Here is an 18,580-nt window from a genome sequence, read left to right as displayed (position 1 = left end):
TTTCCAAAGTTTCAGCTCGATATTTTATTTATAAAAAAAGTTCTTAGGTTTAAAAAAACATTCAGTGAACTGAAAAAGTGAGGTCGGTAATATAGGTATTTATCTGTGTCACATGCCCTTAACTGAAAATTTAACTATACAATTTTTTAGATAAAAATTGATCTTTTTTAGTCGGAAATTCATTTTCTAATAATATATCTTTGTAGTTGAACATTCATTTCCTTAATTGATAATCTAAGTATTTCTTTAAAAATTCGTTTATTTTTTGTTTAAAAATTAACTTCTTACAAACTGATAATTTAAATATTACATTTCTAGTTCAATTTTTTTTTTGTAAAAGTTATACTATTTGGTTAAGAAATCATTTTTTTAAATTGTAAATCCATGTATTCTGATGAAAAATTATGTTTTTTGATAGAAATGTACTCTTTTTAGTTAAAAATTGACTTGAAAGTTAAACAATTTGGTGAAAACTCATACCATATAGTTCAAAATTAAGTTTTTTGTTAAAAATTCTTATTTTCGGCACGAAAATTCAATTATTTTGTAGAAAATACGTCTGTTTGTTTTAAAATTGATCTATTATTAGATAATATCTTTTTTTATGCAAAAATTTATAAAAATGTATCCTTTTTGGATAAATTCAACTAGTTGAAGAAAACGCATTCTGATTTTGTTGGGAATTAATTTTCGAACTGAATTTTTAGCTATTCCATTTGTAGTTTAAAAGTAATATTCTTTCAGTTAAAAATTCAACTATTTGATTAAAAAATAAACCATGCAGTTGAAAAAATACGTATTTTTTGGTAGAATTTTTTTTTTTTAATTTATCTTTTTGGCTATGAATTCAATTAATTTGTCAGAAATTTGCTTTTTTTCGTTAATTTTAACTGGTGAAAAAATCGTTTATTTCTTGATGATAATTATTTTTTTATTCTAAGAAAGTAACTGTTCCATTTTTTGTTGAAAACTCAATTTGAAAATGTTTTTGTTTTGAAAATTAATTTGTTAAACTGAAAGCGTTACTGAATATTATTTTTTAAACTTTGAATGTTCAAAATTCAACAATTTGGCTAAAAATGGAATTAATAATTAATTTTTTCTGTTGAAGATTTATCAATTTAATTAAAAATTCATCTTTTTGTTTGAAAATTTGACTACTGGTTAAAGAGTAATTTTGTATTAAATGAAAATTTAACTATTCCAGTTAAAACATTAACTATTTTGTTGAAAATTGTTTTTTTACAAAATATTAATTTTTTAGGCGGAAAATTTAACAATTATGTTGAAAATTTATTTTTCTTGAGTTGAAGTTTTTTTTCTTTAACTGAAAATTAAATAACTATTCCATTTAAACATTCCATCATTTTAGTTGAAAATTCATTCCTTTGGTTGAACATTAATTTTTTGGCTGGAAATTTAACTATTAATTTTTTTGTTAAAGATTCATCAATTTAATTGAAAATTCATCTTTTTGGTTGAAAATTTGACTACTTTTTTAAAGAGTAATTTTAAAAAATGAAAATTTAACTATTTAAGTTAAAACGTAAATTTTTTGTTAAAAATTGTTGTTTTTTTCATAAAATATTCATTTTTTAGACGGAAAATCTAATAATTTTGTTGAAAATTTATTTTTTTGTTTTTGAAATTTTTGTCCTTAACTGAAAATTTTATAATTATTCCAACATTTTTTAATTTAAAATATGAACTATTACATTTTTCATTCAGAATCATTCTTTCTTGTATGAAATTAAACAATTTGGTTTAAATCTAAACTTTCTTGGTTAAAAATTAATTGTTGTTTGCTAAAGATTCAAAAATTTCATTGAAAATTCATCTTTTTTATTTTAAAATTCAATTCTTTTATTGAGTCATCTTTTTTGTTGGAAAATAAAACTGAAAATTTATCCTTTTGGATTGAACATTCATACTTTATCGTAGAAAAGTCATATTTCTTGTTTAAAAATTCACCATTCTATATTTTTTTTATTTATTATTAAAGAAATTTAAATGAGATTAAAATCAAAATAAAAATCCTATTCAACGTCTAATAATGAAATTAGTGGGCCGAATTTCATGAAAATTAAATAAAGAATCAAACGACCAAATTATTGTAACCACCATAAAATTTGGTTATTGAAATTTGGAAAAAAGATAATTTTTTCATAAAAAAGAAAAGAAAAATTTATTTTTTCGACATAAATAAAAATAATGCCTTCTCTTTTTTATTTCTTTCGTCTTTTTTATTCTTATTGTAAATTATTTTCTTTTATTAAAAATTATAAAGTTAGTTGCCTTCTCATTTTTCTTTTTGTCCAAAAAATAAAATTTATCTTTTCTTTTTTACATTTGAATTTTGGTTTTATTTTCAGGAACATTAAAATTTAAATCTCGTTTAATTAAATTACGAAATATTAAATCCTTTCTGAAAAATTTAGCTTTGTTTTATTTCGAATTGAATTATACTTGGTTAAAGATCCAACTATATATATATATATTTTTTTTTTAATTCTACCAATTAAAAATGTTACAAAATTGATAACTTAGTTTATGGATGACCCAAAATGCCCATAATCCAGTCCTTCCCAAATCTCATTAAACCTAATTCCGGAAAATTAGGAACATGTTCTTCGATTGGCGAGGCGATAGTTTGCAGATGGCAGGGGCAAAAATCCGAAAAAAATTTTGAAGTCGAGAAACCAACAAACGAAAAACGAGACGATACGGTTGCAAGAGAAATGCCAAATCCCACGACATCCAATTTTCCAACTTCCATCTAAATTTCCAGCTTCTTCCGATCTTTATTTCGAAGCAAAAAATTTTAGAATATTTTATTATACTTGTGATTTCGTAAAATGATTTAATAAAAGTAAACTCTGGAGCAGATGCTTCAATTGGATCATTTTCTTCAGATTGAAAATTCAACTTTTTGGTAGAAAATTTATATATTTTATTAAAAAGCCTTCTTTTTTGGTAGAAAAATTAATCTTTGTTCGAAAATTTTAACTTTTTGGTTGAAAATTCAACCATTTGTTACTAAATCTTTTTTTGTTAAAAAATATTTAATGGGTATTTTTTTATTTTAATATGATATGCAAAATTCCGAGAAATCAATTTGTGAAAATTATCGTTTTAAAACAAGTGATCTTCTGAACTTTTTTACAACTGAAGAAGTAATTATGAAGAAAATATCAAACATTTTGTCTAATGTGCGCTTGATTTTTATAAACAAATAGAGATTTCTAAAAAAGAAACCAATTTTTTTCACTTTTTTTGTGGATTAATATTTCTAAGACATTCCAGAGTATACTGTAAAAATTTCAAAGTGGAGAAATTAATAGTTTCTGTTTATAAAAATGTCTAATTTATTTATGAATTTCAATGGAGCGCATATTAGATAAAATTTTTTGAAATTTTCTTCATAAATATATTTATTTTCCGTTATAAAAAAGTTAAGACGATCACTTTTTTTTAAAAAGATAATTTAATAAAAATCTATAGTTCTCAGAAATTTTGCATATCATATTGAAATAAAAATATATGTATTGAATATTTTTCAAAAAAGGATAAAAAAAATATATATTTTACGCAAAAAAAATGTAGGGGGTAAACCTCCCGCGGAATGACCTTTATATTTCGTTAAAAATTCATCTTGCGGAGTAGAAAATAAATATTTTTTGTTGAAGTTTTAACTATTCACTAAGAAATTCTTATACTTTGTTAAAAAGTTGTCTTGTGGGGTAGAAAATTGATCTTATTTTTTTGAAAATTTAATTTTTCGTTTAAAAATACAACGATTTTGTGAAAAGTTCACCTTTTTGGGTCGAAAGTGAATCTTCTTTTTTTTGAAAATTAGATTTTTTATTTGAAAATACAACTATTTCCTAACGAAAATCTTCTTTTTGGTTCAAAATTTATTCATTTTGGTAGAAAATTCATATATTTTGTTAAAAATTATATTTTTGGATAGAAAATTAATCTTGTTTTTTGAAAATTTAACTGTTTGGTAGAAAATTGTTATATTTGGTTAAAAATTCGCCTTATTGGGTAGAAAATTAATCTTGTTTTTTTTAGTTAAACTTTTAGATTGAAAATTCAAGTTTTTGGTTCAAAATTTATTTATTTTGGTAGAAAATTCATATATTTTGTTAAAAGTCATATTTTTGGATAGAAAATTAATCTTGTTTTTTGAAAATTTAACTATTTGGTAGAAAATTGTTATATTTGGTTAAAAATTCACCTTATTGGGTAGAAAATTAATCTTGTTTTTTTTTAATTAAACTTTTAGATTGAAAATTCAAGTTTTTGGTTCAAAATTTATTTATTTTGGTAGAAAATTCATATATTTTGTTAAAAGTCATATTTTTGGATAGAAAATTAATCTTGTTTTTTGAAAATTTAACTGTTTGGTAGAAAATTGTTATATTTGGTTAAAAATTCGCCTTATTGGGTAGAAAATTAATCTTGTTTTTTATTAGTTAAACTTTTAGATTGAAAATTAAAGTTTTTGGTTCAAAATTTATTTATTTTGGTAGAAAATTCATATATTTTGTTAAAAGTCATATTTTTGGATAGAAAAGTAATCTTGTTTTTTGAAAATTTAACTATTTGGTGGAAAATTGTTATATTTGGTTAAAAATTCGCCTTATTGGGTAGAAAATTAATCTTGTTTTTTTTTTAAATTAAACTTTAAGATTGAAAATTCAAGTTTTTGGTTCAAAATTCATGCAATTTGTTCAAAAATCATCTTTTTGGGTAGAAAATTAATCTTTCTTTTTGAAGATTCAACTATTTGCTAAAAAAAATCATATTTTTTTAAATATCTTCTTTTTGAGTCGCCTTATTAGGTAGAAAATTAATCTTGTTTTTTTTTTTTTTTTAAATTAAACTTTTAGATTGAAAATTCAAGTTTTTGGTAAAAATACATTTTTTTGTTTTTTAAAAACTCCACTTTTTGGGTAAAAAATTAATATTTTTTGTTGAAAATTTAAACTTTTAGTTGAAAATTCAACTATTTTATAGAAAATTTGTAGATTTTGTTAAAACATCGTCTTTGTGTAACCGAAAATTGATCTTGTTTTTTGAAAATTCAATTTTTTATTTCAAAATACAACGATTTTGTGAAAATTTCGTTTTTTTGGGTAGAAAATTAATCTTCTTTATTAGAAAATTAAATTTTTTAGTTGAAAATACAACTATTTCCTAATGAAAATCTTCTTTTTGGGTAAAAAATTAATATTTTTTGTTAAAAATTTAACATTTTAGTTGAAAACTCAAATATTTGGTAGAAAATCCCTATATTTTGTTAAAAAGTCGTCTTTCTGGGTAGAAAACTAATCTTTTTTTTTAATTAAATTTTTAGATTGAAAATTTAAGTTTTTGGTAGAAAATACATTTTGTTTTGTTTAAAAAATCGACTTTTTGGGTACAAAATTAATCTTTCTTGTCAAAAATTTAACCATTTGGTAGAAAATTCATATATTTTTTAAAAAGTCTTGTGTGGCAGAAAATTGATCTTATTTTTTTAAAATTCAATTTTTTGTTTCAAAATACAACGATTTTGTGAAAAGTTCGTCTTTTTGGGTAGAAAATCAATCTTCTTTTTTTTTTTTAATTAAATTTTTCAGTTGAAAACATAACTATGTTGTAACGAAATTTGTCTTTTTGGGTATAAAATTCATCTTTTTTGTTAAAAATTGAACCTTTTGGTTGAAAATTCAACTTTTTGCTAGAAAATTCATATATTTTGTTAAAAAGTCGTCTTTTGGGATAGAAAATTAATCTTATGTTTTGAAAATTTAACTATTTGGTAGAAAATTCCTATATTTTTAAAAAAGTCGTCTTGTGTGACAGGAAATTGATCTTATTTTTTGAAAATTTAATTTTTTGTTTCAAAATCCAACGATTTTGTGAAAAGTTCGTCTTTTTGGGTAGAAAATTAATCTTATTTTTTTTAATTAATTTTTTTAGTTGAAAACATAACTAATTTGTAACGAAAATCTTCTTTTTGGGTATAAAATTAATCTTTTTTGTTAAAATGTCGTCTTTTTGGTTTGAAAATTAATCTTGTTTTTTAAATTAAATTTTTTTGTCAAAAATACAACTATTTTGTGAAGAGGTCGTCTTTTTGGGTAGAAAGTTAATCCTCTTTTTTAATATTCAACTATTTCATAGAAAACTAAGCTATTGCGTAAAAAAATTAGTATATTTTGTTAAAAAGTTGTCTTTTTGGGTAGAAGATTAATCTTCTTTTTTTGAAAATTAAAGTTTTTAGTTGAAAATACAGAAATTTTGTAACAAAAATCGTCTTTTTGTGTAGAAAACTAATCTTCTTTCTTGAAAATTAAAGTTTTTGATTCTAAATTTATTCATTTCGGTAGAAAATGCATATATTTAGTTAAAAAGTCATCTTTTCGGATAGAAATTTGACATTATTTGGAGAAAATTCAACTTTTTTATTGAAAATTCAGCTATTTGATAGAAAATTCATATATTTTATTAAAAAGTCGTCTTTTTGGTTTGAAACTTAATCTTGTTTTTTAAATTTTCATTTTTGTTTTGTTTTGAAAATACAACTCTTTTGTGAAAAATCCAACTATTTGGTAGAAAATTATTATTTTTTATTAAAAAGTCGTTTTGTTGGGTAGAAAACTAATCTTCTTTTCTTGAAAATTAATTTTTTTGCTTGAAAATTCAACTATTTTGTAACAAAAAATCGTCTTTTTTGGTAGAAAACTAATCTTCTTTGTTGAATATTCAACTTTTTGGTTCAAAATTCATATATTTTGTTTAAAAATCATCTTTTTGTGTAGAAAATTAATCTTACTTTTTGAAGATTCAACTATTTGCTAAAAAAATCATATATTTTTTTAAAGAGTCGTCTTTTTGAGTAGAAAATGAATCTTGTTTGTTGGAAACTTAAGTTTTTGATTGAAAATTCAACCGTTCGGTAAAAAATTGATATGTTTTGTTGAAAAGTCGTATTTTTGTGTAGAAAATGAATTTTTTTTTTAATTTAACTATTTGGTAGAAAATTCTTATATTTTGTTAAAACTTCGAGTTTTTGGGTAGAAAATTAATTTTTTTGTTTAAAATTGAACTTTTTGGTTGAAAATTTAACTATTTGGCAGAAAATTGTTATATTTTGTCAAAAAGTCGCCTTCTTGGGTAGAAAATTATTCTTGTTTTTTTTTTTTTTTTTTTTTTTTTTTTTTTTTTTTTTTAATTAAACTTGTAGATTGAAAATTCAAGGGTTGGTTCAAATATAATTTTGTTGTTGTTAAAAAGTCGACTTTTTGGGTAGAAAATAAATTTTGTTTGTTGAAAATTCTACCATTTGGTAAAAAATTACATATTTTGTTAAAATTTCATATTTTCGGGTACAAATTAATCTTGTTTGTTGAAGATTAATTTTTTGTATTGAAAATATAATATTTGGTTAAAAAGTCATTAAAAAACAACTTTTTTGACGAAAGCTCAACTGTATTTTAATAAATTTATCTTGCAAATTTTAATATCTGATTGAATTCAAAACTTTTTATCAATGAAAATGTTTTTAAAAATTTTGTTTTCTTCAGGTGAAAACGACGTTGAAGTCGCCGAATCTCTAATTCCGTGGATGCCCAGCAAGAAGGGAAAGTATCTGGAAAATCGGGATATTGCTGGAGAAAATTGCAGGTTTGTTGAAAATATTCTCCTATATTTTATTTATTTGCTAATTTTTAAACATTAAAAAAAATCTTCATATTTTATATTAGATATAAAATACGAAATTGGTTCCTTTACTTAAAAATCTTTTTTTTTCTACATTTATCGTTAAAAAAATTTTTTTTTGGTTGACGATTAATTTCTTTTGTTGAAAATTTAGCTATTTTTATGAAAATTAGTTTCATCATGAGTAAAAATTAATTTTTCAACTGTAAATATGACTATTCCACTTTGGTTTGAAATTTTGTCTTTTTTGGTTATAGTTTTATTTATTTTGTTGAAAATTAAACCTGAAATATGAATTTGTGACGGTCAGAGAAAAGGAAAATTGGTCAGCGATTTATATTTTTTAATAACACTCTTTTATTATTAATGTACATTAATTTAAATTGTATTATGGGTGGAGAAAATGAATTTAAACAGATTATACAGTGTAGAAAATTCATCTCTTTGGGTGGAAAATTAATCTTGTTTGTTGAAAATTTAAGTTTTTGGTTGAAAATTCAACTTTTTGGTAAAAATACATCTATTTTGTTAAAAATTCCTCTTTTTGGGTAAAAAATTAATCTTGTTTGTTAAAAATGTAACTTTTTACTTAAAAATTAACTATTCGGTAGAAAATTCCTTTATTGTCTTAAAAATTCGTCTTTTTGGGTAGAAAATTAATGTTATTTTTTCAAAATTTAACTATTTGCTAGATAATGAATGTATTTGGTTAAAAATTCGTCTTTTTGGGTACAAAATTAATCTTGTTTGTTAAAAATGTAACTTTTTGGTTGAAAATTCAACCATATGGTAGAAAAATTCCTTATTTTGTTAAAATGTCGTCTTGTTGAGTTGAAAATTATTCTTTTTTAGAAACTAAATTTTTTGGTTGAAATTACAAATATTTTGTAAAAAGTGCCGTCTTTTTAAGTAGAAAATAAATCTTTTTTGTTGAAAATTTAACTTTGTGGTTCAATATTCATTTATTTTGATAGAAAATTCATATATTTTGTTAAAAAGTCATCTTTTTGACTAGAAATTTAACTTTTTTTTTGTGAAAATTCAACTTTTTTATTAAATAAAATAAAATAAATCTTGTTTGTTAAAAATGTAACCTTTTGGTTTAAAATTCAACTATTTGCTAGAAAAATCAAACATTTGGTTAAAAATTCGTCTGGTTGGGGTAGAAAATAAATGTTTTGTGTTAAAAATTTACCTTCTTGGTTGAAAATTCAACTATTTTGTGAAAACGCCGTCTGTTTTCTAGAAAATGAATCTTGTTTTTTTTTTTTTAATTAAACTTTTAGATTGAAAATTCAAAATAAAATGACTATTTTTTTCTTAAAAAGACGTCTTGCGGGGTAGAAAATTAATCTTGTTTTTTTTTTAAATTAAACCATTTGTTAGAAAATTCCTATATTTTGTTAAAAATTCGTCTTTTTGGGGTAGAAAATAAATGTTTTGTATTCAAAATTTACCTTCTTTGTTGAAAATTCAACTATTTTGTGAAAACGCCGTCTTTTTGTCTAGAAAATGAATCTTGTTTTTTTTGAAAATTTAAGTTTTTTGTAAAAAATACAATTTTTTGTTGTCAAGAAGTCGCCTTTTTCGGTATAAAATTAATATTTTTTGTTCAAAATTTAAATTTTTGGTTGAAAATTCAACTATTTCGTAGAAAATTCCTATATTTTGTTAAAAATTCGTCTTTTTGGGGTAGAAAATAAATGATTTGTGTTAGAAATTTACCTTCTTGGTTGAAAATTCAACTATTTTGTGAAAATGTCGTGATTTTATCTAGAAAATAAATCTTGTTTTTTTTTTGAAAATTTAACTTGTAGATTGAAAATTCAAGTTTTTGGTAAAAATACAATTTTTTGTTGTTCAAAAGTCGACTTTTTGGGTAGAAAATTAATCTTTTTGGTTAAAAATTTAACTTTTGGGTGGAAAGTTTAACTATTTGGGTTAAATTAATTTTTTTTATTGAAAATTCATTATAGTTGAGAATTATTTCTTTGATTCAAAATTTATCTATTTTATTGAAAACTCGTTATTGTTTGTTTGTTAAAAAATAAGTTTCCTAACTGAAAAGAGAATAGTTTCATTCTTGTTTGAAAATTCATCTTTTTTAGTTGAAAATTTCCCTCTTTTATTGAAACTTTGTCTTTTGTGCCAGAATATTAATTAATATTTAATAATACTTTTGTGAAGAAAATTATTCTTGTTTATTGAAAATTCAACTGTTTGGTAGAAAATTAAACTATTTGATAGAAAATTCATATATTTGGATAAAAAGTCGTCTTTTTGGTAGAAAATTAATCTTTTTTGTTAAAAATTTAACTTTTTGGTTGAAAATTCAACTATTTAGTGAAAAGGTCGTCTTTTTGGGTAGAAAATGAATCTTGTTTTTTTTTTTAATTAAACCTTTATTATGAAAATTCAAGTTTTTCTTAAAAAATACAATTTTTTGCTGTCAAGAAGATTACTTTTTGGGTATAAAATAAATACTTTTTGTTCCAAATTTAAATTTTTGGTTGAAAATTTAACTATTTGGTAGAAAATTCATATGTTTTGTTAAAAAGTCATATTGTAAGGTAGAAAACTGATGTGGTTTTTTGAAAATTCACTTTTTTGTTTGAAAATACATGTACTTGTATTTTGTGAATAGGTCTTTTTTTTTGCGTAAAAATAAATAATGTTTGTTGAAAATTAAAGTTTGGGATAAAAGTCAAGTTTTTGTTAAAACACAATTTTTTGTTAAAAAGTCCACTTCTTGTGTAGAAAATAAATCTGGTCATTTAAAAATGTAACTTTCAGATTGAAAAATCAACTATTTGTTAGAAAATTCATATATTTTTTTAAAAATTCGTCTTTTTAGTTTTAAAATTGATTTTTTTTCAATTAAATTTTTTGTTCGAAAATACATCTATTTTGTTAAAAAGTCGACTTTTTGGATACAAAATAAATCTTCTTTATTGAAAATTAAACTTTTAGATTGAGAATTAAATTTTTTTTGTTAAAAATACAATTTTCTTGTATACACAACTATTTGGTAGAAAATTCCTATATTTGGTTCAAAAATCGTCTTTTTTGGTAGAAAATTAATCTTGTTTGTGGAAAACTAAATTTTTTTGTTTGAAAATTCTTGTTTTTGTTAAAAATACAATTTTTCTGTTAAAAAGTCAACTTTCTGGGTAGAAAATTATTCTTATTTGTTGAAAATTTATCTTTTTTTTTCTTCAAATTTTCGATTAAAAATACATCTATTTTGTTAGAAAGTCTTCATTTTTGTGCAAATTCTTTTAGTTTAAAAATTGAAGTTTTTGGTAAAAATACAATGTTTTTTTGTTAAAAAGTCGACTTTTTGGGTATAAAATTAATCTTTTTTGTTAAAAATTTAACTTTTTGGTTGAAAATTGAACTATTTGGTAGAAAATTCCTATATTTGGTTAAAAAGTAGTTTTTTTCTTCTGTAGAAAATTAATCCTATTTTTTGAAAATTCAACTATTTGCTAGAAAGTTCATATATTTTGTTAAAAAGTCGTCTTTTTAGTTTTAAAATTGATTTTTTTTAATTCAATTTTTTCTTGAAAAATAAACTATTTTGCTAAAAAGGTCGTTTTTTTGGTTGAAAAATGAATCTTGTTAAAAATTAAACTGTTAGTTTTGAAATTTAAGTTTTTGGTAAAAATTCAATATTTTTGTTAAAAAGTCGACTTTTGGGTAGCATATAAATTTTGTGTGTTAAAAATGTAATGTTTAGTTTCAAAATTCAACTCTTTTGTAAAAAAATTCCTATTTTTTTGTTAAAAAGTCGTTTTTTCGGGTTTAAATTTAATTTCGTTTGGTAAAAATTAAACTTTTAGGTTGAAAATTCCACTATTTGGTAGAAAATTCCTATATTCGGCTAAAAGGTCGTATTGTGGGGTAAAAAATTATTCTTTTTTTTTTAATTCAATTATTTGATAGAAAATTATTATATTTTTTCTAAATGTCGCCTTGTAGGGTAGAAAATGAATCTTGTGTGTTAGAAATGTAACTTTTAGGTTGAATTTTTTTTAAATTGAAAATTCCAATAGTTGGTAGAAAATTCATCCTTTCTAGTTGAAAATGTATCTTTCCTGGATGAAAAGTAACTTTTTGTTAAAGAATTTCAAAAAAGTTTCGAAAATAGCGCCACCTAATTGACTTTTTGATGAAAATTTTTTGTTAAAAATTTAACTTTTTGGTTGAAAAATCAACTATTTGGTAGACAATACCCATATTTGGTTCAAAAGTCGCCTTTTTTGGTAGAAAATTAATCTTGTTTGTTGAAAGTTTATGTTTTTGGTTAAAAATTTCATTTTTCGATTAAAAATACATCTATTTTGTTCAAAAGTCGTCTTTCTTGTAAAAATTGAACTTTTTTAGTTGAAAATTAAACTATTTGATAGAAAATTCGTTAATTTTTTTAAAAAGACATATTGTGGGGTAGAAAATTGATCTTGTTTTTTGAAAATTAAATTTTTTGTTTTAAAATACATCTTTTTTGTGAAAAGGTCGTCTTTTTGGGTAAAAAATAAATCTTGTTTGTTGAAAATTAATTTTTGTTTTGTTAAAAATACAATTTTCTTGTTCAAACGTCGACTTTTTGGGTAGAAAATAAATCTTGTTTGTTGAAAATGTAACTTTTAGTTTGAAAATTCAACTATTTAGTAGAAAATGTCTATATTTTGTTAAAAAGTCGTCTTGTTGGTTTGAAGATTTTTTTTTAATTCCGTTTTTTGTTGGGAAATACAACTATTTTGTTAAAAAGTCGACTTTTTGGATAGAAAATAAATCTTGTTTGTTGAAAATTCAAGTTTTCGGTGAATACAATATTTTTGTTAGAAATTCGACTTTTGGGTAGAAAATAATAGTATTATGTTAAAAAGTCGTCTTGCGGAGTAGACAATTATTCTTATTTTTTAAAAATAAAATTTAAATAAAATTGAAAATTCAAATAGTTGGTAGAAAATTAAACTTTCTGGTTGAAAATGTATATTTCCTGGATGAAAAGTAAGCTTTTGATAACGAATTTCAAAAAAGTTTCGATAGTAGCGCCACCTAGGATTTGAACAGCCCCCAGTTTAGTTGGGAACATGACACAAATTTCGAATTTTTAAATTTCACACAAAACAGATTGCGGGGCAGCGACGGTCTCGAGGACGAAATAATGTTGCTGCACTTGTTCGAGATGCAGGACCGTAATTCCGCTTGGACTTCTCTCTGCTTCAAACATCACCTCGAGGACGCGCGCGATCCTCGAAACTCGATCCCACCTCTGCAGCACTACAATCCGCGAAGTTCCCTGCACTGCGGCCCTTCTCTGAATCCGCACGGATCGCTCGGATATTCGCCGAAGCATCCCGAGCTCGACTCGTCCCCGGGAAAGCCGAACTTTCCCGAGCGACAAGAGTCGTCCTTTGTCTCGCGGCTCTGCCAATCACAGCCAATCTGCAACGCGATGCGATCGAGTCGCTTGTCCAACATTTGCCAACCGGAGAGCACCGGAGTGCTTCTCGCTTGCAGCCAGACGAAATCGGAACCCGCGACGAGGTCGAACTCGGTCGATTGCGAGAGGGATTTTCCAGATTTACTTCTCAAGAGCGCCGCCAGGACGAGTGAATTGGACAGTTCTGGACTCTCGGACCTGACCGTTCCAAGTGGTTAGTATTTATTTATTTTTTTTATTTTGTCAAAGCTTTCAAATAATATCCGGAGGACTTCAAGATTTTCAAATATTTCGAGGTGTTTAATTTTCAGGATCTTTTTAACCCTCAAGTGCTAGAACAGGTCCCAGGGACCCGGACGTTTTTTTTTCAGCCGAGTTTTCTCATTTATTGCAAAATATTTATTATACGCAATTAATTTTCATATGTAGTTTTATAATGCTAATTTGGGCGAGACTCTGGGATACAATTGAGGAAAATAAAAAATGGAGCTAAGATTATTTAAACTGGAGATATTTCTGTTTAAAGTTTGCTCGGGTCTGCTGGACCCGTTCTAGGGAAAGGACCCGGAATTTATTTGTTGACTGGGGACTTTACGAATTATCAGAAGACAAATCTGCCCAAGTTTTATTTCAACAGTTTAATTTTTCTTTGGTTGAAAATTAGTTTATTTTTTCTAAATTAGCTTTTTTAACTTTAGGGTATTTTTAAAACTTTTGAGAAATTTTAAAGAGCTTTCAAAAAATTCAAACGATTTTTAACAATTTCCAAGGAGTTGAAATACTTTAAAGAATTTTAAATTATTTCAAGAAGTTTTTAAAAATATTTCAAGGAGTTTTTAAATTATTTCAAAATTTCAAATTAATTGAAATATGTATGAGCATTTTAAACTATTGTAAGGCATTTTTAAGAGATTAACCAAATTTCAAGGGATTTTTTTTATGATTTCCGAGGATTTCAATGATTTTATGAAATTTTAAAACCTCTCAAGGTTTTTAAATATTTTTTGCAACCAATTTGAATTTATTTAGATTCGCCCTGATTTTTAAAATAATTTTGTCCTGAACTATTTTATCAATGGATTTTTAATAGACTTTTTGAAATTTGTTTTATTAACTCCAACCCTACTAAAATTAATTGAATTGTTTTTTTAATTAAAAATTTATTAATTTAAATTTATAATTCTCTTATTCGATTTATAAAAAAATTAAAAATGTTGCACGATTGGAAATGTCTGGAAATTTTTAAAATAAAGTTTTTCGATTGAGTTCAATTAAATTTCCACCTTTCGAATTTTAATTATTTGCGTTAATAATGCGCTGTTTTAAAAAAATATATAATTAAATTTTTTCAGTAGTTCTCAGTGGAAAGAAAAGTTCGAAACACTCGGCCTCGCGTCGTTTGTCTTCCCCAGCTTCGGCGACAAATTTGAATGGAAATCCTGAAAATTCGGAAATTTTCGAGTTTAAACAACTTCTCGACACCATTCAACTCGCCCCTTCATCGCAAAAAGAAGCCACTGCGTGTATCAGTAAGCTCAGGTAAATCAATAAACTCTACTTCTTAATTTATTAATTTGTCCTAGAATTCATTAAATTTATTTATTTATAATTTATCATTGTTGTTTTTATTATTAATGTCTTTATTTAATTTAATATTTTTGTTCATCATTATTTTTATTAATTTTTAAAAATTAATTAAATTTCTAATTTTTATTAATTTATATTTATTTATTAATTTTGCCCCTTTTTAGAAAGCTAAATATTCAGGGTGGCGACGTGACCGGGAAATTACCGGGAATTTAATTTACAAAACAGGTAATTTACTTCTCATCGCAGAAAATTTCAAATTGTCATTATTTTAACTATTTAAATATTCCAGAAGATAATTGTACTATTATGCTGAAAATCCGATTTTTGTGGTTATTAATAATTAGATTTTTAAAAGAAAATTTAACCATTTTTAAAATTTTGAAAATGTATTTTTTTTAATGGTTATCTATTTGGTTAAAAATTTATATTTTTTATTTATAAATTGAACTAGGTGTTTGAACATTTATGCACTTTATTAAAAATTTGTCTTTTTTGTAGAAAATTAATCTTTCTGGTTGAAAATTCATCTTTTTGATATAAAATTAAAATATTAGAATTGAAGATTTTTCATTTTAGTTGAAAATTAATTCCTTTAACTGAAAATTTGAATATATGTGTTTGAAAATTTATCTTTTCTTGTTGAAAATTCAACAATTTGGAAGAAAATTATCTTTTTCGTTGAAAGTTTATCTTCTTGTTGAAAAATTTTTCTTTTTGGTTAAAAATTCAAGTATTCCAATTAATAGTTTAAAATTTAAAAAAATTTATTTTTAATTTAAAATTTAACTATTTCAGTAGAAAATTTATCTATTTTGCTAAGAATCAGATTTTTGTTGTATTTAATGATTAGATTTTTAAAAGAAAATTCAACCATTTTTTTAAATTTGAAAATTTATCTTTTTTGACTGAAAATTCAACTATTTGGTTGAAAATTTATATTTTTTATTTATATATTGAACTAGATGTTTGCAAATTTTTATACTTTATTAAAAATTGCCTCTTTTGTAGAAAATTAATCAGTTTGGTTGAAAATTAATTCCTTCAACTGAAAATTTGAATATGTTTGGTTGAAAATTTATCTTTTCGTGTTGAAAATGTAAAAGTTCGAGTATTCCAATTAATAGTGTAAATATAACTACTTCCTTAACAATAAATTATTTTGACACTAAAAATTTAACTATTTCAGTAGAAAATTTATCTATTATGCTGAAAATTCAATTTTTCTGCTGTTAAGAATTGTTTTTAAAACAAAATTTAAACATTTTTTTTATGTTGATAATTGATCTTTTTGGAATGAAATTTTTTATTTATTAATTGAACTAGCTGTCTGAAAATGTATGTACCTCGTAAAAAATTCGCCTTTTTTTTATAAAGTAATTGATTTTTTCTTGTTCAAAATTCAAAAATTTAGAAGAGAATTTGTCTGTTTCCTTCAAACCTAATCTTCTTCTTAAAATTTTTTTTTTCGATTAAAAATTTAAGTTTTCAATTTAATAGTTTGAAAATAATTTTTTTTTTAAACTAAAAATTTAACTATTCCGGTAGAAAATTGAACTATTTTGCTGAAAATCTGATTTTTGTTGTTAAGAATTATATTTTAAAAACAAAATTTAACCGTTCAATTTTGGGTTGAAAATGTATTTTTTTTTTTTTTTGATAATAATTCAACAATTTTTTTGAAAATTTTATTATTTTCATTTAAAAATTAAACTATTCGTTAGAAAATTTGTATACTTTGTTAAACCTTCGCCTTTTTGTAGAAAATCTATTTTTTAGCTCAAAATTGTAATTTTCCAGCAATAAAATTGAACTCTTTTTCTGAAAATCTACTCTTTTTTTTATTAAGAATTATATTTTAAAGAAAATTTGACCATTCTAATTTTATTTGAAATTTTATATTTTTTTATTTAAAAATTAAACTATTCGTTAGAAAATTTATATAATTTGTTAAAAACTAGCCTTTTTTTGTAGAAAATTAATTTTTTAGCTAAAAGATTAAATATTCAAGGATAGAAAATTGAACTATTTTGCTGAAAATCCGCTCTTCTTTTTTTAAGAATTAAATTTTTTAAGAAAATTTGACCATTCTACTTTTAGTTGAAAATGTATCTTTTTTTGATGGAAATTCAACTATTTGGTTAAAAATTTATATTTCTTATTTAAAAATTAAATTATTCGTTAGAAAATTTATATAATTTGTTAAAAATTCGGCTTTTTTAGTAGAAAATCAATTTTTTAGCTAAAAATTTTAATATTCAAGTATAGAACATTTTTATTATTTTGCTGAAAATCCACTTTTTAGTTTGTTTAAGAATTAAATTGTTAATAGAAAAATTGACCGTTATTGTTTTTGTTGAAAATATTCAACTTTTTGGTATGATATTTCACTATTCCGGTTAAAGATTCATCATTTTAGTTTAAGATTCATCAGTTTGGATTATAAGTAATTTCTTTAACTAAAAAATTAACTGTTATATTTTCGGTTAAAAATTGATATTTTCTTGTCCAAAATTTAACAATTTGGCTGAAAAATTATCTTTTTTTTATTGCAAATTCAGCTATTTCGAAAAGTAAACTATTTTGTTGAAAATACAATTTTTTGTGTTTTTAAGAATTAAATTTTTAACCGAAAATTTAACCATTCTTTTTTGTAGAAAATTAATATTTCGGGTTGAAAATTTTTGTTTTTTGTATAAAATTAAACAACTCAGGTTGCAAATTCAACATTTCTTCTTAAAAAATTCAACAATTTGGATGAAAATTTGTCTTTTCAAATTGAAAATTCAACTATTTCGTAAAAAAAATCACTTATTTTGTTTTTCAAAAATCTATTTTTTGTAGAAAATGATCTCTTTCTTTTTAGATTAATCTTCTTGTTTAAAAATTCTTCTTTTCGGTTAAAAATGCAAGTATTCCATTTAAATATTTATCATTTTCCTTGCAACTTCATCTTTTAGGTTAGAAATAAAATTACTTGGTAGAAAGTTAAATCCTTTGGTTAAAAATTAATTTTTTGATCGAAGATTTATCATTTTAATGAAAAATTCATTTTTTTTTGGTTGATATATGAGATATTTGATTGAAAACTTCTTTTTTTTATGAAAAGTAATTTTTTGCCAAAAATGTAACTATTTGGTTGAAGTTAAAACTTCATTTGTTTGGCTGAAAATTAATTTTTTGCCTAAAAATTTTATTATTGTTTAATTTTCGGTTGAAAAATGATTTTTTTTAGTTTAAAATTCATTTCTGATTGAAAAATCAATTTTTTAAATTGAAAATTTAACTAAATGTTGAACGCAAATTCAACTATGCCGTAGAAAATATAACCATTTTTTTTTTAAATTCTTTCTTTTTTTTTGACTATAAAAATATATTTTTTCAAATGAAAATTGAACTACATCGTCCAGTTGGAAATTTGAAAGCTATTTCAGTTAAATTTTAATCATTTTGGATAAAAATTGAACAATATTTAGTTGAAAAATTGTCTTTTTTATATTTTGGTTGCAAATTAATTTTTAAGCTGAAAATTTAACTATTTAATTTATAACTGAAAATTTACTTTTTTTTTTTAGTTATAATTTAACGCTTAAAATTATTATTTTTTGTATTGGAAATTAATTTTTAAACTGAAAATTTAAATAATCTAGTTATATAATCAATCATTTCCGTTTAAAACTCATCTTTATGGATGAAAACCGATTTTTTAACTATAAATTAAACTAATCTAGTTGACTTCCGTTTCCGGTATGAAAGCGTAAAGTAGTGGGAATTGTGGATGCTGAGTTTTTCTGATATTGTGGTGAAATTTGAGGTGAGTGGATTGTGGAA

General features: G+C 22.9%; 1 protein-coding gene across 2 annotated transcripts in view; it reads left to right on the top strand.

The window, feature by feature from the left end:
• LOC117171462 overlaps positions 1–18,580 on the top strand; it is a 111,284-nt gene that overhangs the window by 74,190 nt on the left and 18,514 nt on the right. Inside the window, exons 11-13 of one of the 2 annotated variants that reach the window (XM_033358817.1) lie at positions 7,578–7,677; positions 12,850–13,376; positions 14,518–14,701. In XM_033358817.1, the coding sequence (XP_033214708.1) occupies positions 7,578–7,677; positions 12,850–13,376; positions 14,518–14,701 (811 nt within the window). Of the gene's footprint in view, positions 1–7,577; positions 7,678–12,849; positions 13,377–14,514; positions 14,702–18,580 lie in introns of both variants that reach the window. The other variant, XM_033358807.1, reaches the window with a different exon arrangement.

This window comes from Belonocnema kinseyi, chromosome 1 (genome assembly GCF_010883055.1).
Source record: "Belonocnema kinseyi isolate 2016_QV_RU_SX_M_011 chromosome 1, B_treatae_v1, whole genome shotgun sequence".
Lineage (NCBI taxonomy): Eukaryota > Metazoa > Arthropoda > Insecta > Hymenoptera > Cynipidae > Belonocnema > Belonocnema kinseyi.
Note: the sequence above shows the minus strand (reverse complement) of the source record. Positions and strands in the feature narration are given on the sequence as shown.